This window comes from Plecotus auritus (assembly GCF_963455305.1).
Source record: "Plecotus auritus genome assembly, chromosome: 8".
NCBI classification, from domain to species: Eukaryota; Metazoa; Chordata; class Mammalia; order Chiroptera; family Vespertilionidae; genus Plecotus; species Plecotus auritus.
The window spans coordinates 43,897,012-43,917,811 of record NC_137782.1 but is presented as its reverse complement, the minus strand read 5'-3'; the positions used below and the strand labels follow the sequence as shown (position 1 = coordinate 43,917,811).

The following is a 20,800-nucleotide window of genomic DNA, read 5'->3' as shown; positions in this document are numbered from 1 at the left end:
AGAACCCAACAGTGATACTGAAAAGGGACTGTGCCTGCATCCAAATACTCCAACATACGTGAGGCCCCGTCATCCACATTATAATATCCACAGCTGAAAACGAGACAAATTAGGTTGCCATTGTTTTCTCATTTCCTGTTATTTTGATTAATGGAATTATTCCCCCAGCTTGACTGTTTTAAAATAACACTTAGAATAATAAGAAATCATATATGAATCATAGTCTTTAAACTTTAGCAAAGAATCTAAACCAATCAAAACTCCAGTTTTAGCATTTTAACAAAAATTAGCCTGTTCTTTTAAACCCCCAGCCCAGGAGGCTGGGGAGACAGGGTTCATTTTTTTCTTGGTTTTAAACTTTATTTTAATTTCTAATGTTTCACAACCAGTTCTAATGGAAAAAACATTTCTCCACAACACTAAGAAACCCTTCTAGTTGTTTTTTTTTTCCTAACATCATAGGACAATGATACCCATTTTGCAACATATCATTTTCAACAAGGTTCTTGCTAATGATGACAATTGGTGATTACTAGAAATTAATGATGCTAAACATATGCCAAAGCATCATCCAAGTGACAACAGGCATAAACTGCTCCCCATTTAGAACTGTGCTTGAACTCTTAGCTACCTTTGTGAAGAGAATTATCATCAAACACAAGCACAAACAGTGAGTGGCTTCGTGCCCAAGAACTGGAAGAATTATCCCCACAGCTATGGAGGCTTCGCCATAAAGACAGCTCCTCACCTCCAGTGCCCAAGCCCGCTCACAATAAAGCAAAAGGATGAGACACCCAGAGAATAGATGGTGCGCCCACTAACCACCCACCGGCAGCCCTACTACTGAATCCACAACTTGAATTTCCATCTCAGGGACCCGCCCACACTGCCCATCAGAGGAGTGTGTTGTGAAGCAATGACTGCACTTCTGGGAGCCCCACACCACGTGCATGTTTGTAACACAGCAGAGGCTTAACCAGAGGACGTACAGAATAGAAATCACAGCCGAAACCACATACAAAGGAAGTCACTTCACCTCTCCTTGGAGCTCGTGTTCATTCTGACCTGACTGACTTCAGTCAGTTCCTGCCCATGTGCCTGGACCGCCTGCTGGGAACCGTCTCACTGAGCTGCAGGTGTGTGAGGACGCGTTAGAATTATCCAACACAGAAGATTCAGGTGTTGACAGGGCAAGGGCAGCTGTCCTCTGGGTGGACATGTAACGATGACGTCTCCACCGACACGCGGTCTTCTGAACAGAGAGCCGCACGAGGAAACGTCTAAGCTGACAACACCGTTCCCAGACTAATCTTTCACTGTCTCCTCCCCGTGAGGGGCAACTAGCAAACAGCCTGCGAAACAAAACAAGACCAAGCACGCTGCCAGGTTCGGACAGGCCGAGGACACCAAGCAAAGCACAGAGGCACGGAGCGGCGTCCCAGCTCGTCCGGCAGCAGCGACGGGCACGTGTACACGGGGAAAGGTGTGCATCCCCATTCACCCACATGCGCAGCACCCGAGGACTCGCCCTGCACACGAGTCTCCTCCCGTCGGTAAAGACGGCCATTCATTTTTAGAATAACTGACAAGAGCTATGACTGAAGTGTGCCAGGCACGGCCCACTTTCTATTTCGGTTTTCACAGTAAGAACACAGGAAGTGTCACTGCGGTCCTTATTTTATGGATGGCAGACTTGGGCGACGTTACCAGGCAGAAGGTTGGAGTTAGAGCCGACCATGCCATCACCCCATCTCTCGGGTGACACTTCAATCCTGGCAGACACTTCAATTCCAAAGAAGGTTAAGGAAAATGGAATTTCCCTCAAGAACCGGAACATGCAGTGATTAACCAACAAGAGCTACTTCGCGTGCAAGGACCCGAAGTGCTCTCAGAGCCGGGATCTCCAAAGCGGCACCGAGCCAGCGAGCTGCCCGCACAGGAGGGGCGTGTGAACCCTGCTCCGCCTTCCCGTCACGGCCTGAGAGACCGCTGTCCTGAGCCCGAGGAGGACACTGACCACTGAGAGCCTCCCTGAGTCACTGTGAGCCGGAACCGGGCGGTTAGTGGGTAATAAGTATAAAATAGCAGAACGGAGTTTTATAGAGACAATGTAAATGCATCTTTTCTCCGTCAGAGTCCAGGGTGACTCACGCTGCTAAGAAATCCCAGCATAACTATAAGCAACACAGAAATGATTTAAAACACAGGCCGGGTGGTTGGCTTTACTGAGCTACTTCTCCCCATGACAGAAGCATTTTAAAGAGGCTCCCCGCAGAATTAATAGGCAGCAAATAAACGGGTGTGTGTTCCCGGAGACTCACTGCGTTATTCCTATCTGCCTGGGCTCCCACCCCTGTCAAACACGCATCGAAAAGCCATGTCTCGGGTGGATTTAATGGGTCGTCTGTGCACACAGGAACCCTCTGGACTGACTCATGGTGTCATCTCAATATGTAATTCTCCAATTATGACACGACCTCGCTGAGACGCAGCCCACAGACGCATCGGTGCCTCTTGTCACCAGGGCTGATTTCTGTTAAAAAGGACAGTGCTTCGAGCCGAGGTCACATGTGCTCGGAAATCTTCTAATTCAGCATTCTGCAAGCTGTTATTTATTTCATAAGTTGTCACAGCATCATGAAATAACTGCTTGACATTCTAAAACTACGGTTTTATTAAAGAGAGAGAAGTCACTTAGTAAAACATGGTAACAAACGGGAAGGCATTTTGTCCATGACATGGGAAGACAGGCTTTGAACAACAATAGGAATTCTAAAAACTCAGAAATAAATTTAAAAATGGAAGACCCTGGGCAGGTCAGTCCCTCATTCACAGGAGGTTCTGGTGAGGCCCTGTCACCTGTTACCATTTTCTTCCGGTGAGAAGACTAGAGGATGACTGCGGTCCCTCTGACATCCCAATCCCCCTCATCGTCAACAAGCAGGGTGCCTCCAATGGCTGTGTTTGCCCGGGGAAGGGGCAGGGGCAGGGTGCCCTTCCTCCCTCTCACCACCTGATGGGCCTTAATGTTTATCTGATGGCAAACACACCCCTGTGCATTCACAATGGTAGCATCCGCAGTTTCAGAACATCCTAAGGCAAGAATGTTACACAGAAAATGCTGATGGGAGAACGAGAGTGTGGCTGTGACATTCTGTAGGAGGACAAGGAAGGGGAGCTCTAGAACCATGTGCTCTCAGCCTAGGATGGCACAGGGGCCCACCAATGACGATGTGTGTGTCCCCACTGCAGAGCAAGGCACACGGTCCCATCACTGCTGGTTCCAAGAGTTCCGCCATGCTATGCGGACACTGAGTGGTTCGCATACAAAAGCCACAGGAGCACGGTCACATATGCATGGACACGGGTGTTTTTACACACCATGGCTGTGCGGTAGAGTGCGTGATGTGGAGGACACGGAGTAATACAAAAATATGGGTCTTAAGAGAGGAGACTAAGCATAATTTCTACTCAAGAAAACATATAAAAGCACCCGGGGTGAGAGCGTGTGAACGTCAAGCATTTCGGGCCCCACCAGTCTCTCCCAGTTCCCACAGCCCCAACAAGACCTCGAGCAGCTGAATGACCCTCCCAGTTTCCAGTCCCCTGAGCTGGGCTGTCCTGCAGGCCTGGGCTCCACGTCCAAGCCCAGAAGGTGTCAACACGTCTGTCCCGAGAGAGCACCTCGGCTCATGCTCCCGCTACCTCGCTGCAACCCAAACCTCCTCGTCACACCCGTCCGGAGACCTACTTGTTTGGGGACATCCGCAGAGGTGGTGTGGACTTCAGCACCTCGGAGGCCGTTGGACTCAAACACCACTGTGGGAACAAGGGGAGTGTTAGCAGTAATCTGTTAGCAGTAATCGGGGCCATTACAGATCAAGCACTCTCACACAAAAAGACACCAGCGCCTGGCCCACGGCTGGAAAATACCAATTTACCATCACACTCACTGCAGAGGCTGTGATGCTGCTGCCCGGGGCCACTGCCCTTTTTAATTCAGACTCGGCTGCTGAAGAAAGCCGTCACTGACAACATTAATTACCAGCCTGTGGGAAGGGACCCTCCTCCTGCCTTACTTACCATTTGGCCCCTGTCATTTCACATCAGACCGGCTTACGTGTGATCCTTCACACTTCTGAGAACGGACCCTCCAGCCTCCCGCTCCCCGTGGGTGACACACGGCTTCTCAGCCTGACATGGTCTCGGGGCCGCGCGTTCCTATGAGCCTGGGGTCCGCATCCCTCACGGGTGTCTCCGGAGGGGCCCGGCCACACGGCAGGGCCAGTGGGGGGCCCAGCACCTGTCACACTGAAAGCGGCTTTGATTTCCGTGAGTGCTGGTGGCAGCACTGCTCGTTCGCATATTCAGTTCTGAGGAGTCTACTCTCTAATTAAAACGAAACATTTGCAAAAAGGCTTATCTCCAATTAAACCACACGGCACTTGATGCAAAGGAAAAACTGTTTCAGGAGAGTCTGGCGCACAATCACAGAAGGGGACGCGTCACCCTCGCCCAACAGGGGCCTAGGTGTCCGCATGTCAACGACTGTGGAGGATGAACCCCTGCAGAGGACACCCACACCCGATGGGGACAAGGAGGGATGGAGGGACGGAGGGACAGAGGGACGAGGGACAGGGCAAGCCTTACCCGAGTGAGCCCGCATGTGTGCCCGCAGGTGGCTGGGCTGGTGGAAGCACTTCCCGCACTCCACGCAGACGAAGTCTCCTTGGCGGGCCTGCGTCCGGGGCGTCCCTGGGTGGCGGTGGCCAAGGGGTGCAGACGGGGGAGGGGAGAGGAAACCATCATTAATCTGTCTGATGTGACCTGAGGGGAGCTACCTTCCTTGAGGCTCCTCTGACAGAGCAGGCACAGGTGGGGCCCCGAGCGAGCATGAATTACAGCGAATTAAACTCACTCCCGTGATGAGCCCGAAACGGCGGCTGTCAGGGGTGTGGCTCCGAGCAGCTGGATGCTCGCCCAGCCTTCTCAGGTTCTGTCAGCGGCACACCAAGCAAATCGGAGTGACACCGGGTGGCCAGACCGGGCGCCAGAATTCGGAGGCAGCAGGGCCGGGACCCGTCCCCGGTCGATATGCTAGGCCCCAGGCCAGGGGCCCAGCCATCAACACCTCACCCACTGGACCCGTACCTGTGTGCCCCACGCTGTCCCCATGGAGCCCACAGGGAACACCTAGGAATGAGGCCCTGGGCCGAAGCACTGGCCTCAAGTTCCCTTCTGATCCTAAACACAGTCAGCTGTGCTCGGAAAAGGGAGGCCGACACGCTCACTCATCTGAATACCTCTCCTGTTACGGTGTCTTGAAGAAAAGGCTAATTTTCACAGAATGGTGGCTCCAGAGAGGCCTCCCTGAGCTCAATGGTAACTCAACTCAATGGAGGAACAAGACACAAAACTGCTCACTAGGAAGAGTTACCTCTGAAGCAACACATTTTTAAATGAAGCTCAGTGAGCTGTTTATGGACTGAAGGTATGAATGACATTTTAGTGTGAAAGGCTCTTAGTCAAATCACCGGAACCCAAGTCACGATTCCCAATTCAGACGCCTCCACAGATAAAACAACACGCCATCGTTGATCCGTCACAGGTAGCGCTGATGGAGAGAAGAAGCAAAGAAAGGCACGAACCGGCAGGCAGACCTGTCTGATTTCTCACGTTAACAAGTCATTAACCCGAGCCTTAGAGAAATTTAAGAACTTGCCCACCCAGTTCTCAGTGCAGGAACGCAAAAAGCATAAGACACATTGTAACCAACACTCATCCCACTGTCATTAATGGAAAACCACTCACTAACGTTGGCAAGGTGCCCATGCAACGTACAACAAGAAAAGCATGACTCAGCAACTTCAGCTATCACCCGCCGGCTCCTCTTCCCAAGAGTTTTCACCAAGCACATCGGTGGAGGGAAAGCTCAGGAGGGCTGTCCCTTCTGAGCAAGGCCCTCCTGCAGGGGCCGGCACACCCGCCCCCACGTCTCCACTGAGTCTGTACATACATCCAATGTGAAAATGGCCGCACCGCTGGCTTTGTGTTCAGGAACGCCTTTCCTTCCTCATTTGGGTCCAGGAAACTCTCACTCAAAAAGCACTGTTCCCCACTCCCTTCCACCACCCAGAGGCGCTCCCGTGGAAACCTCCTCTGACAGTCACCATGGCTGTCCCGTTTTCCCAGGCACCATCAGATTGCTTCCAATGCACAGTCCCTGCCTACACGAGACACCTGCTAACGATGGTGACAGACAGCACAGCACTTGTGTCTGAAGTCACATTCATACACAAGTCATTATAACACTTTTTCCCTGAGGAAACCTCTTAGCTGGCTACTTCCTATCCAAACTACTCCTCTACTCACCATTCTCACTTCCTTAATTAAGGATGCATCAGCATGCGTGCACACGTGCACACACATATGCACGCGCGCGCACACACATGCACACACATACACGCTTCCCTGCGCATTCTGCCAGAGCTTTTTATCTTTACTTCCTAAAGAAAGGACTCTTGCCCTTTGTGGTCAATAATATTATGCCAAAGCTACTGCAAAATTCTGAGTTCATCAAAAGGTTATGAACTTCATTAGAATCGAAGCCCACCTGGTGAGCCGCAGCACTAACACTCTAATCCAGAAACCCGAGGTGTGCAAAGTGGAGTCAGAGGGGAGGAAGCGGCCTGGCCAGCCTTCCAGGGACGCTAACCCTTGTCAGATGCTCACCCTTGTCTGAAAGACTCAGGCCCAGGAAGCACAGTCTTTCAAATCATCGTATTACTGCATCCCTGATAGAAAGGATCATTTTTAAGTGCGAATAAGAAAGACCTTACATAGTATTCTATCCAGCACTATCCCATTCCCATTGCCTTTAGTTTTTTATTCTAAAACCCATATTATTATATACCATTGGCTAGCCACAAGTCTGGAAACACAGATGATTTGTTATTTTATTACTATTCTATCAACAAACCATTCGTGTTATAGGCACGTTTCCAGACTTGGCAGCCACACAGTGGAACATGTTTTTTCCATTCGTAACGGGTGAGTCGGCGAGCCCGAGGGAAGGGTCAGCATCACTTCCTCATAATGCCTTCCTCTTTTGGCAGCGCTTCCAGACTATCATTTCTTCACAAACATCGTTCACCTGAAACGTGTGGGGAAAGGTCTCTGAGAACTGTCTTCCCCTCTGAAAACACCTGATGTCTTTAGACCCCGCCTGAGAGCAACGCGCTGTGTGAACGGAAACATCACTGAAAACATCACAGAATCTCACTTGCAGCGCCAACAGCATCACAGACACAACAACGCTCTCCTCCTCCTCGGGAAGATTCTCTCCCAAGGATTCTTTTCCGCGGCTCAAGGCGACGCTATAGGTGTAATCGATGGCCAGCACACCAAGGGGTGACCTTCGCTCACAGATAACTCCCCAGGAGGAGACATAAAGCGAATGCACCAGGTGACAAAGTAAGAGCCAGAGTGCCCACAGACTCAGAGAATAAAGGTGATTTGGACTCGAGACGAATTAGGAGAGAACCTAGACCAGCCTTGGGCAAACTACGGCCTGCAGGCCGGATCCGGCTGTTCTATCCGGTTCTCTTGCTCTCCCCTTTTACTTTGAATTTATATTAGTTCACACAAACACTCCATCCATGCTTTTGTTCCGGCCCTCCGGTCCAGTTTAAGAACCCATTGTGGCCCTCGAGTCAAAAAGTTTGCCCACCCCTGACCTAGACTCAGGATGCAAGGGTCCACTGCCCACAGGTCGAGGAGGAGCGGGCGCAGCCACAGTGGACAGCAAACCTTGGAAGGGGCGGTTACTGGCACGTGGAGTGACGTGTCTGTGATGACGGCCCTGCCCGAGCTGCAGTAACAGGCAGTCTCCGTAACAAGGACATTTACACTCCCGTCACCCCAGGGACCTCTCACCTCTCAGTCAGACCACACCCAGGCTCTGGATGGCTTTCTGCCACAACAAACACCTTGAGGGCTTCCTAAACAAACAAACTTGCAAAGGAGGAAAAGGAATCAGCGAAGTACATAGGTCAGACTGTGGGAACCTCTCCAGCTTGGGGTGCTTGGGTGGGAGCGGGGCCCCAGGAGAGTATGATAGCCGTGACAGAAGGCAGCGCACTGTCATGGGAAGGGTTCTGGCGGGTTCTCATCTGTCCCTGAGTTGAGACCAGGACCCAGCAGAGGAAAAGGTCACCTGGGGGTGGCGGGTCCCTCCTTGCCGGGCGGCTACTCACGTAGCAGCCTGCAGAAGCGGGTCTCAGTTCCTCCCCACGCTCAGGAGGCTCTGATGCTACAACTGCACTTGTTGGTGGAGAAGCACTGAAAACCTTCCCCTGAGCGACCCCGTAAGAGCGAAGGGAAACTCTCAGTCCTGACTATGTCAGTGTGTGTGTGAGGAGGGTAATCCGGGAGAGCACATGTGCGTCACGGAAGGCTGAGCACTTTTCACATTTAAAAAATAAACAATTTCTTTCTTTTTTTAAGCCTTAGGACCAATTATATTTTAAAATTTTAAGAAAAAGGAAAATATGTCAAGCTCCTTTGTATTTCTATCTCTGTCACCTGAAATTATTAAAACCTTGACTTCAAACTCTCTTTTTTGGGGGGAAACAATAAAAGCCACAAGCAGGCCGCAGAGCAGCACGGGAGACCCAAGGGTGGGTGTGATATGTTGGTGTGGGTCTGTGTCACCCGTGCAGCCACGGGGCTGAACTAACTCAACAGCAGGTCCGGTTACGGGGCGAACATGTCGCTCACGCGCCGTGAGGGTGCAGTAGGGGAAGGACTGGACGGGAGGGGACGAGGAGCACAGGCACCCGCCGACTCTCACCTGCTACCTGGGTCTAGAAAGTCTCACTTTCGAGTCCAAGAAAATCTGTATCTAAAGAACTGAGGCCAGTATCAGATCCCAAAGTCTGACCTATGTACTTCTACTCCATTACACAGCAAATCACCTGCACGGCTGGAAACTACGGCCGACTGTGTCGAGCTCGCTCAATGGAACTGAGACCAGAAAAAGTGCAAACGCTGCCGGGAGACAGGGTGAGAACCTTAACCAGGACCCACTGCATCTCACGACACTCAGCATAAAGCCTCGCAACATCTCCGGGCGCCCAGGCCGTCGGCCCCACTCCGGAAAGTTCACAGGAAGTGCTGACTGTGATGTGAGAAGGACCCACAGGGCTCAGTACTTTTCAGAATGGGAGCCGAGGCCGGCCGGCAATGCGGGCTCCACCGGACAGTCTCCAAGACTGTGCAACGCCCTAGTTTTCTCCTAGTCGAGAAACACCCCATTTTTTTCTCTAAGGGTAAATGTGAAGCAAAGGCATCACTGGCCAGACCGAGGTGGCTCAGGTGCCTGTGGACCCGGGCAGGTCCCAACGTCACAGGAGAAGAGCAGAAACTAACTTAGACATGCACATGTCTGCCCAGTGCCATCACACAGTGGATTCGGGGTGCCTCTCTGCTGACATGACCTCACCAACCCTGAACCCCATCCCCCAAAGTGCTTCCAGCTTAATGGATGTTGAGGGGCAAGTTCTCAAAGGTCACAGTAAATGGGAATATGCTTTAAGAAAGTGCAGGTGTAAAAAGAGAAAGTGCAGGTGCCAGATGGACACTTCTGTCCAAAGCCGGTGAGGACCGCCCAAGGTGAGAACTCAGGGACAGACTCCACAGGGGTGGGTTTGTCTGGGTGGTTTTTCATGGGAAACACTTAGACTTCCCAGGTGCTTGGTGTGCAGTGAGCATGACCTTCAACTCACGATCAAGGGCATCATACCCAATGGGGCACGTGAAAACCTGCTGGCAACTCCTTGTTATTGCTGTTAGGTGTCAACACTGAGGGACTGGTGGGAAAGGAAATAAGCATTTAAGGAATATTTTTTCCAGAACTAGCAAAAGTCCATTCCCCAAACTTTAGATGGTATATTTCTAGTCTACAGAGGCTTTGCTTACTAATGCTGGCACACTGATGAGATATATATAGAGATATATTTTTTTTTAATTATATACAGTCAAACCTCGGTTCTCGAATGTCTCCCATCTTGAACAATTCGGTTCTCGACCAAGTTGTTCACGGGGAAAATGTCTTGGCTGTTGAACAAAACTTCGGTTCTCGACCCAACAACCCTTTCATGCTAATACCTGTATGATCAGTCACGTGTCTCTCAAGCTACAAACAAAGGAGAGAATGCACAAGTTGAGTCAATTTACCACTAAACCTCATGTTATTAGCATCTCGGGAAATTGTGCTGTGAAATATTTTCAGGGTATTTTTGCTTCTGTTGCTGCTCATTATTATTATTAAATATATTCAGTAAGTCACCGTGGGTCCTAAGGTTAGTAATAGCAGCAAAGGGAAAAGGAAGGTTGTGAGAACAGTGACAGAGCTTCAAAGAGAAATAATTGCAAAGCATGATAGAAGCTAATTTTTCAGAGTAATCGGAATAAGAAAGGTTAAAACAGGGAATCATTTAGGGGTCTGGAACATATTAATGTAATTTATATTATTTCCAATGGGGAAAAAAATGGTTTGGTTTTCGAACACATCACTTCTTGAACAGCCTTCCAGAACGAATTAAGTTTGAGAACCGAGGTTCCACTGTATGCGTATAAAAATAAAACTTAACAAGGGACAATGAACATCTGTCGAAACTTTGCTTAAAATATCAAAGAGGTGAAGTGCCATGGAGGCGGCCTGCTCCTGTCAACATCAGCGTGGACGAGGTGGAACTGTTTTCCAAATGAACATCCCGGGAGGCAGCCCCAGGGCCACAGGTTAGATGCTGCCAGCAGGCAGGCGGCCCACCCAGCTGGAGGGCGGGGGGAGCCAGCTGGGGCCACAGCTGGGACAAAGGGAGGGACAGCACAGCTTACCTCTGTGCTCGGGCGCAGGGCCGCTGGCCCCCCAGCTCTGGCAGAGCGTGGCCAAGTCCTTTGGAATGTAGGTCTTAAAGATATTGAGGATGTCTAGGCGCTTCTCGTGGCCCTCAGGCGCTGGCTCCTGCTTGACGGCCTGTGGAGTGGGCTGGGCCTGCGGGGCTGTGTTCCCTCTGGAGCCCTGGCCGGCCTTGGAGGAGGGCTCTCGGGGAGGTAGAGCGGGGCCCCCGTCGTCTTTCACCTGCGGCTGACCCTGAGGTTGAGGGCTCAATTTGGCTTTCGGTGGATCCGGGGCACTGTGCTTATTTGGGGGACCCAGGCCGGCCCCCACTGGGGCGATGACATACTTGTCCCCCAGCCTGCTGGTGGCCGGAGGCTGGGAGCCCACCCGGGCAATGACAGTGGGTGTGGGGGTGGCACTTCTGCTAAAGCCACCGCCCGCTGCAGGCCCGGGTCTGGGGCCGGCCTCCTGCTTCGACCTGGGCGGAGGCGGCTGGGCCAGGGCACCGTGCTGCTCTGGGCCATGGCCCAGTTTGGTCTGCCGAGGCCTCTCGGAGCCGGCTGCCCAGAGCGCACAGGAGCCCCCCAGGTGGCCCTCCCGGCTCTTAGGCATGCCAGTGGCCTTTGTGGTTCCACCCAGAGGCAAGGAGCTGCCTTTGGGCCCTGGCGCCCCACCTGGCACCTGGGTGCGCGTGAACCTAGCAATGGGCAGAGGCTGGCAGTCTTTGCCCCCAAGGGCGGGCGGGGGGCCTGTGCGTCCGCTCCGGACGAGGAAAACCAAGTTGTTTCTGATGCTCTTGTAGCCGTTGGGCTGCGTCCACTGGGGGGCCATGGAGCTGCAGCTGACGCGGTGCCAGATCCGCTTGTGCATCCACAGCACCTCGGGGTAGTAGGTCTTGTGGCTGCAGTAGGGACACGGGTACACGGCCAGCGCCGCCTGCAGCGAGGAGGCCAGCTCCTTGTGGCTGGCATTGTCCCGGGTCGACCGCTCGCTCAGGTCTAGCGGGATCAGGTCTGGGGCCGGCGCCCTCCTGCCCCCAGAATGCTCCTTATTGTGCAGATCGCAGGGCTTCTCTTTGGGGTGGCCAGCCGGGCTTTCTGAGGATAGCTGCAGGGCCGCTCCTTCTGGAAAAGCCTGACCTGCATTCGAAGGGAAGTCTACGGCGTCCCTAAAGCCGCGGACCTCCTGCTTGGGGTGGCACGCAGGCATCTTCAAGTCCACAGAAAACCGAGGCAGCTCCTGTCTCCTGGTGGTCTCCCTGTTGCGGTCCTCACGTGCCGACGCAGGGGCTGCTGTTTCCACGCAGGGCCCGCCGGGGTCCTGTCCTGGCAGGGTGTGTCCAAGGCTGTGACTCTGGCCTCCATTGGAGAGCAGGAGCGGAGCCACGTCTTCAGAAAAGCGGCGGCTGTGTGGCTTTGCCCCTGAGGATCAAATGTAAAACGTGAAGTTACCATTTCTCATCAGAACAGAACAAGGTACAGAAGCACAACCAGGCGCTGGGCGCGGAGAAGGTGCCCGGCTGGAATCAGAGCGCTCCAGAGTCTGGCCGGCTCCCCGCTGTGCTCTGCAAGGAGCAAGGAGCCGGCCACCACCAAGGGCAGCGTGACATTTGGGGCGGGGCGTCTTTTTTTCAATTGATTTAAATGATTCAGGCGACTGTAGAGGAAAATGAAATAGCTGGATATTTAGTTACCTGTAACAACAGAGTCACTAGTTAACAGGGAGACTAGTTCATCAAACACCAGGAAATGCACTTCCTTACACACAGACTTCCCAGGCTCTCCAAGGCTCTAACTCAGGCAAACTGGGGCTACTGGGGGGCTGCAGGATCACCCCCAGCCAGCCGTGTTAAGGTGAGAAAACTCAGAGGCCAATATGCAATCCGTGGTCACGTTGAATATGCAATCCGTGGTCACGTTGCACGGCGGGAAAACAGCTTACTCTGCCCAAGGGGTCCTGGCTGCCTCATCAACTGCTATAGGCCAACCTGGCCCGATCCCAAAAGGGTCCCTAGAACTCTCTCCTATATGGTCCGACGTTCAAGTCCAAAACCTTGACACCAACTCACCTGCACAGGCATGAAGTAAAGGGGCGAGTCAAGCCACTCATCCCCACCCTTCTGGGGAGACACCTGGACACATCCCCAGCTCTCTGCACCTGGAGGGTCCAGCCTGGGCACACGTGGACCACTTGCCTCCGTGCGAGGACTTGGTGTGACCAACCTCGTCTCTCCCCAGGTGGACGCTACATACTGTAAGATCATGGCCGAGCGTGGCTGGTCTGGCCTCAGAGCTGAAGTTTTACAATTTCTGCAACATCGGACTTGATGATGACCAAGCAGATTCAACAGAACTTAAGAAAAAATCCGTCTTCAGTTTGCACGGGTGCCCTGGGTTTATTTAACTCTAGGAGTCAACATTTAGAAGGTGTAAGAAATGTTTCTGGGTCCCTTAAACCTGGGTCCCTTAAACCTGGGTCCCTAAAAATTTGCCAACCACTGGGTTAAGATTAGGTGTTCTCTTGTGAGAAGCCCAGTACTGTCGGTTGTTACACAAGATTGTTTTGGAGATTTTAACACTCTCTTGGAATGTATGGGTCTGTTTACACAGAATGCTCTTTAAGTACCTGAGTATATTCTTGGAGTTGAGACTTGGGAACCCCACACTATTCAGAAGGGATCCTCAGGAAAGCACCCTTCTCAGAGGCCGTGTCCTCGGAGCTGAGGCTCATTTCCAACTAGCAGGTAAGTAGTGAGCCACTCACAAGCAATTTAAAAAGATTATGTCCACATAAAACATGTTACCTGTATGTTATAATCAGCAGAAATGGTGAGGAACCAAGTCAAGGAGGGATGCTTTCCGCGGCTCCAAAAAGCTAACGATAAGTCAAGTGCGCTTATCTGTCATAAGTGGTACCCGTGACCACTCAGAAGGCGGGCAACCCTGGCAAGCCCTCCTGATGGAAGGAGCCTTCCACCTGGAACTAAAGAGGGGAAGGCCCCTGGCCTTGGATTAACTCAGACTGCTGCTTGTTGTGTCAAATTCACTTTTAAATGTTCACAGAGCAGCGTCTGGGGCTGGGAAGCTGGTGTTTCTCATACTGAAGGACCATGGACTCATGCAAACACACGGGGGGCGCTGTTGGTGGAGTCTCCAACCTGGGCCATGAGGCCTGTGCCATCTGACAATGCACTTCTGGGGGGTCTGCAAAGCTCCTGCCAAGTCCCAAGCATCATGCTCCCAAAAAGCAGCATCAAACATCACAGCCGAACTTCCAGTGCCTTTGATGGAGACACGAAGTAAGAAACGGACAGCAAATAACAGACATAACATACCAAGTCCCCCACCAGGCTCAGCAGAGTGTTACCCAAGAAAACTGGTACCCGGAAGAAAGACTACTCCCCAGTGGCCAGCTAACTCCAGGGGGACACTCGGGAATGGGGACTATGGATAATCTGAGATCAGAATGAGCGAGAGGGGAAGGCACGGGGTAGCAACGTGCTTCTTCATACCAGGTGGCCCGCCTATCACTCCCAGGGCCCTTTCTAAGTGAGGTTCTCTGGTCAACTGGACTGGTGAACTTGACCTTCAATAGCAGACTCTGGTCAACTCAGAGAAGCACCCGAGGCCTGCCCCCTGCTCTCCCTCCCCTCAACCCCCACATCTGACGACCTGGAGGCCCTTAAGGCACCGGAATGAACCCGTAAGTGAGGGGCTGCGAAGGGCTGTGAAGTGCTGCCCTCAGCACTGGCAGGTCCGGGCAGGCCGAGAGGAGTGCTGCCCTGCTGGCCCCCAGGGGACAGCATTCAGGGCCTCTGCTCCAGGTTCTTCGGTGCCATTTCCAATTTATTCATGGTCATTTCATCCGCAAGGTGGACTTCCCAAAGAACTCTGTGCCACCACCCCCACCACCGATAAGCAGGCCAGGCCCCCACCCACCAGCACAGAAGGTTCCCCTCCCAGCAGTATCCCCAGCCCCCACTGCTGTCCAGCCATTCCTGCTGGTCACCAAGCTCCATGAACACACAGCTGCCTTAGAGGCGACACGCAGCAAACACTTTATTAGATCACAAGGAGGACGGCTAGGAGTTTGAGCACAGCATCACGTGCTTACAGCAGACAAATACACTTGATCTTCACCGGGAGGCTGAGTGACATCCTGAGAATAGAGGCTCAGGAAGGCCCGCGTGTCCCTGTGGGCACAGGCGCCTCAGAGGACCTGCACTGCTGTCCGGGTGCTGCAGCACGTGCCGAGCCCGCAGGAAGCATGCAGCATGTGTGTGACCCCATACACATGCACCACCTACATGCACACTCGCATACACAGTCGTTTTTCTATGGTTGCTCTCTCTTTGGCCCAATAATTTCTGTGACACACACACACCTTAAAAACTCCATTTCTTTCTAAATAGGACCTTCCTGAATGTGGTTTTAGCACTGACCAGACCCACACCCCAAGGCTGGGGGTACCGGGCTCACCTTGCACACGCATCTCACCTTGGAACCCCACCAGCCCTGGAGGTTTGGGGGTGAGTTAGGGGCTTTCAATGTTTGGAACCCCTGAGGCAGCATCTCCAATATGCAAATACAGCGCTGCCCCTGAGATACTGACACGGTGATTCCGGCACCTGGCAAGGGAAAAAATCACTCCCCTTTCACCTTTTTTTAAACGTTTTTATTGTGATGGAGCATAAAGAGGGGGCAGGGGGAGCTGGACCCAGGGACTCGGATTCTCCAGGGACTCACCTCCCAGGCTACCCGTGAGGACAGAGCCCCCAGGACCGCCCCCCAGGGAACACTGCCCAGCTGAGGTCCTGCTCTGAGGACACAGAGGGGCGTGGGGACACGGCGTTACCCACCCACACCCCCTTTACCACCACCCAGTAAGCTCAGGTCAAACACGTGTCTTTTTCCTCCAGGCCCTTCATCGTGTAACAGAGCATGGAGCCACGCAGCTGGCTGTGCGCCACACCGAAGGGCAGGCTGGTACGCCCGCACGACAGGGCTCCCTCCTTACTGCACCTGTCACCACCGCACTGTGTCGCAGTTTGCAGAAATTGTAACTCAAGTCAAAACGTATTTTGTAACTGACCTGCTGGGAAAGCAGATTAGATAAATTCCGTGTGTCTCGGTGTTCTGGTTTATAAACTAAGAATAGTTTCAAAACCTTTTATCCCAGGTTTAGGGGGGATCTAGGAGCAGTACAAAAGAAAAGCCCCTCATCGTACAGTGTGATTCCATTTATTGAAAGGGTCCTTCAGGGGACCTCCTGACCGTCTGGGGGACAGGACATGGCTGGGTTTAGAACACTGAGGAGAACTGGGAGCCCAGCCAGGCCCGCCCAGGATGGAAGAGGAGGAAAGTCCCTGAAGGGTGCCCCGGCGTCTGTCCTCCCACAGCCCACCATCATTTTAATCAGTGGCCTCGAGGAAAAACTGGGACTGGACGAGCTTCTCAGACCCAGAACGGACACTCAGCTCAGAGGGACAGCCAAACCTTCACCAAAGATCAAAGTTTTCAACAACATGGAACAAAGGCTCAAATCTAAGAAGATAAGGGAGAACAGAAAGTACAGGAAGAGAAAGGTCTGTCATTAAAGCTGTGCTTGAAAAAGACTCTAGGCTCCTAGGGGACCACAAGCTCAGAGTGAGCTGCCACAGCCCAGGGTTTTAGATGGAGCCAAAGCATCCTCAGCCATAGCCAGGGAAGCAAGGGCACGGATGAGCACATGTAGTTGGAAGAGCCCAGATGCAGCTCTGAGACAGACACACACTGAGGACAGGAGAGATGAGGGGCAGGGTAGGTGGAACAGGTTGCCAGGGGGAAAAGGGGGGCATTTCTGGAAACCAAGTAATATGAAGAATGGCCTGGCCAGTGTGGCTCAGTGGTTGAGCATTGACCTATGAACCAAGAGGTCACAGTTCAATTCCCAGTCAGGGCACATGCCCGGGTTGTGGGCTTGATCCCCAGTGTGGGGCATGCAGGAGGCAGCCGATTGATGATTATGTCTCATTGATGTTTTTCTCTCTCCCTCTCCCTTCCTCTCTGAAATCAATAAAGATATATTTTTTAAAATATGAAGAATGACTGCAGGGACTTGAACTATTCCTCTATAAAGGGGGCTGGACTGCCACAAACTTTGCCTTTCACTCGGGACAGGAGGGAAGGATGGGTGGGTGGGTGAGTGGGTGGGTGGATGGATGAATAAATGAGTGGTTCCTGGAGGGCAGCACCTGGCTGCACACCAGAGTCATCTGGAAAGAGCATGAACCATCAACGACCAGAAATTTCCACGGTCAGTGCCTAGACCAAGAACCAGCCTTTGGGGGAGACGCCTGCTCACCTGACTTTTCTAAAAAACCTCTGGGCACTTCTACTTGTGCCAAGACTGAGGGGTGCTGGGGTCGCTACAGGACAAAGAACTGGAGTCACCGAGATCGGGATTCTGGCGAGGCTGCCAGGAGAAAGCACTGGTAGAGCCAGCGAGCCCTTGTCACCGAGCGGCACGGGGAAACGGACATCAGTCCCCAGGAACAGGGCGGACCGTCCACATCGCTGCATGAGGTGGCCTCAGTCCTCCATCGCTATGGCCTGAGAACGAGCAGAGAAGTGACCCCACCACCCGGGGTTTCCCACGATGCCTGCAATGCCGTCGTTTCTCTCCTGTGCGATTTGCTATGCGTTAGTGGTGTTGCAGGTAGGCGAGAGGGATGGAAGGCGGAAATACTTTTTCTAAAAGTGCTTTGTCATTGCTCAATTTATAGCTTTAAAAATAGCAGGTGGGACTTCACTGTGAGGAGCCCTCTGCAGCTCTGCAGCAGCCACTGCATGGCCGGGCGCGCAGGGAGCAGGTGGTTCCTGGTGGGAAGAGGCATTTGGGTAAGAAGAGCCTCATTCCTACTCCTCGCTCATCACGACCTCACTCCAGACAACCAGCCAACGCACTTGTTTGTCTGTCGTTTATTGTATGGCTATGGTTGTTTGTCTCCTTTTCATCTATAATAACAAAAGCGTAATATGCTAATTAGACGGGACGTCCTTCCTGACGAAGCCGGGGCTGTGAGGGAAGCCGGGTCCCAGGTGCCTGCTGGTGGCTAGAGGGAAGCCTGGGTCCCGGGTGCCAGAGGGAAACCGGTGCCGGCAGCCGGGGGAAGGAAGGCCCAGCCTACTCTTGCACAAATTTCGTGCATCAGGCCTCTAGTGTTTATTATAATTTCGTAGATTCCCAGTCTTCCGGTTAAAACATAACAACTAAAAGCAGAAAGGAACTTCTCATGAATGCAACACACCAAGCACATAATCATGAACCTTCATCTGACGGGGGTCTTCCCGTCTCCAAACACCCTCAGTAGGTCCTTTACGTTCACCCCGTGGACACACAGCAGCTCCGTGTCCATTGTTCACAGAAGTTCTGTAGAGACTGACTTCTCCCGCCCCAGGTTCCCCGTCCCTCACCCGAGGTTGTAAACACACATGATGAATTCCGACGTGAATTCAAGCCTCACCTCACGGGAGCTGGGCCTGCCAACGTGACTCCAACAATGACTGGGAAGGCTGGAGGGGACCGAGGCCTGGCTGCAGGGGAGGGCAGTATAGGGACAGGTGATGAGTGTGAGGCCAAAGGCCAGTGTGCTGAACCCAAAGTGCAAACAGCAAGTGACCAGGGACCGTGTAAAACACACGCTTTCCCCACTCTCACTCTCAGCTGGGAGCACGCCACTCAACTCCCCACCCCACCCCCCAAAAAAATTCTATTTTGACCCAAAAAGTCAACTGAGGGCTCAGATATGACACCTCTGCACAGAGAGGTGTTCTCAGTCCCCAGGAGAATGGGGAGACAGGTCAGAAAGGGAAAGAGAGAAGCATGGAAGGACAAAGAACTAGTTTCCAGATGAGATGGAAACAGTGTGACAAAGTGGACGTGTCACCATAATGATGGTAGGTGTCAAACCTCAGCCCACAAGGCCCTGGGGTTGGCGACGATGATTCTTCACCCAGGAAGTGGCACTCATGGGCTGGAAGGATGCTCCAGGTAACACAAGGAAATGCTCTCCTGGGAGGAACTGAAGCGGGTTCAGAGCACAGAGGAAGCCTTGGAGGGAGAGGCGAGAAGGTAGAGGAGGCGCCAGGAGAGTGCTGACCCCACACGGCATCGCCAACACCAGGCTTCCTGCAGACTGAATGGCAGGAAATTTGGGGGAACTCGGTGGACACTGGCAAAGGGATGGTTCTTCTGGTCACGCTGCAGCAGATGGGGAGGGCCGCCCGCCAGCCACCTTCTGGGGCCCACGTTTCAGAGACAGGCCCTCGCTGCTTCCCCTTCCTCCTGCCACTGCCACTGACCCAGCTGGGCTGCAGGTGAAGTCGGAAGTGATGCTTCCCCCAAGCCCTCCTGACACAGGGCAGCTTCCATCAGCAGCCTACTCTCTTCATTCAAGTCCCCCAGGTACCCTTTGCACTGGTGACCCGAATGACAGCTGGCTCAGGGCTCACAGCAAACCCGCATTCAGGTACTCAATTCTCCACCCAGAGGAGCTGAACTATTGGACATCTTCATGCCACTCCTACTATCCAAGAAAGGTCCACCATACCTCAAAAACTCTCGTAATTAGCAGCTACAGGATTAAAGAGAAATTTGAGATTTCAGCAGTTAATTTTGGTATTTGTGAATTTCTAGCCACTCATATCAAATATGTCCTGTTATCAGAGCTTGACATGACAGCAAGAACATTACAGCTTTAAGTAATGTTTCTCTAGAGAGCCTTCCTTTATAATTTTTCAGCTGTGTCAAAAGGGGGTGACTGGTAACAAGAAAGATACAGCCCAGAATACAGGTCTGATGTTTCGAGAGAAATGAGAACAATAGGCATCAAGACTTAGTTCAGCAAAAGTTTCTGCTTCAATATCCAGGTGACTTTTCCATTAACTAATGTGATGTAAGCTTCTTGTGCAGGAGAAACACTGTCCATGCTGAACCACACCGCCCCAGGCTGGCTGCATCTGGACGTTCCCCTCCTGGAAATAAATGGAACCAGCCAAACTTGGTATCTGCCCTATTTACACAGAGGGCTGCCCCGTGAAGCGTGTTCCCCAGGGACCTAGTTCCGGGGCTCCTGGTCCCGGGGGGTTCCAGCAGACAAGGAAGTCTGAGGCTCCCAGACCAGGCACCACTCGCACCAAAATGAAACTAGCAGCAGGGTCAGCAAAGGACAGCTTTGGTCTCCAGGGAGCATGAAAAAGAAATCGCTTCTCATAATCCAGTATCATAGTTCAGCCCTGTGGTCAGAAAAATTCCTCTTAAAGGAGTGTGTTAAAGTTCCCTCACTTAGGCATGCCATGGAAGCTACAAAAGTAATGCGGATAAAGTCTGAGCGATGAGGAAACGAAGCTCCCTGGCTTAGGTAATGATATATACAATTCCACGCACAACACAAGCAATGTGAACTACAGTAACAACAAGAAAAATGATGGGATCAGCACATTGTGAAAACTGAGTCATCCTACATTAAAATGCTTATACATGGGCGAATATTTTGTTCCCTAAGTTGTCCCGGCTATTTCTTCTGTATAATAGAATACAGTATACAAGTTTCCATTTTAAGTAATTATCGTATTAACATCACTTGCAAAACTGTAACATATTTACATTAATAGAAACCTTTATGAATATTTCATCACTTTGGAAGTCATGTTTTGATTTCTCAAGAAAAAAGTTACAAATTAAATACTGAATTTCTAACTAAAGTAACCTTGTTACATAAGAAAATCTAAAGTTTAAAATCCGGGAAAGACATTTTTCAAAAGCTTTCCTATTCGGTGACTACAAAATCAACATTTTTAAAGGTTAATCAAATACCCAGTTCTACTCACAGCTCTCTCAGTTACTAAACAGTAGTTT

General features: G+C 52.0%; 1 protein-coding gene across 1 annotated transcript in view; it reads right to left on the bottom strand.

Moving 5' to 3' along the window:
• The window catches only part of ZNF516 (zinc finger protein 516), a 49,162-nt gene that overhangs the window by 5,500 nt on the left and 22,862 nt on the right, over positions 1 to 20,800 (bottom strand). Inside the window, exons 2-4 of the mRNA XM_080684829.1 lie at positions 10,900 to 12,324; positions 4,651 to 4,755; positions 3,752 to 3,819 (exon numbers count right to left, since the gene is read on the bottom strand). Coding sequence (XP_080540955.1) covers positions 3,752 to 3,819; positions 4,651 to 4,755; positions 10,900 to 12,324 — 1,598 coding nt within the window. The remainder of the gene's footprint in view (positions 1 to 3,751; positions 3,820 to 4,650; positions 4,756 to 10,899; positions 12,325 to 20,800) is intronic.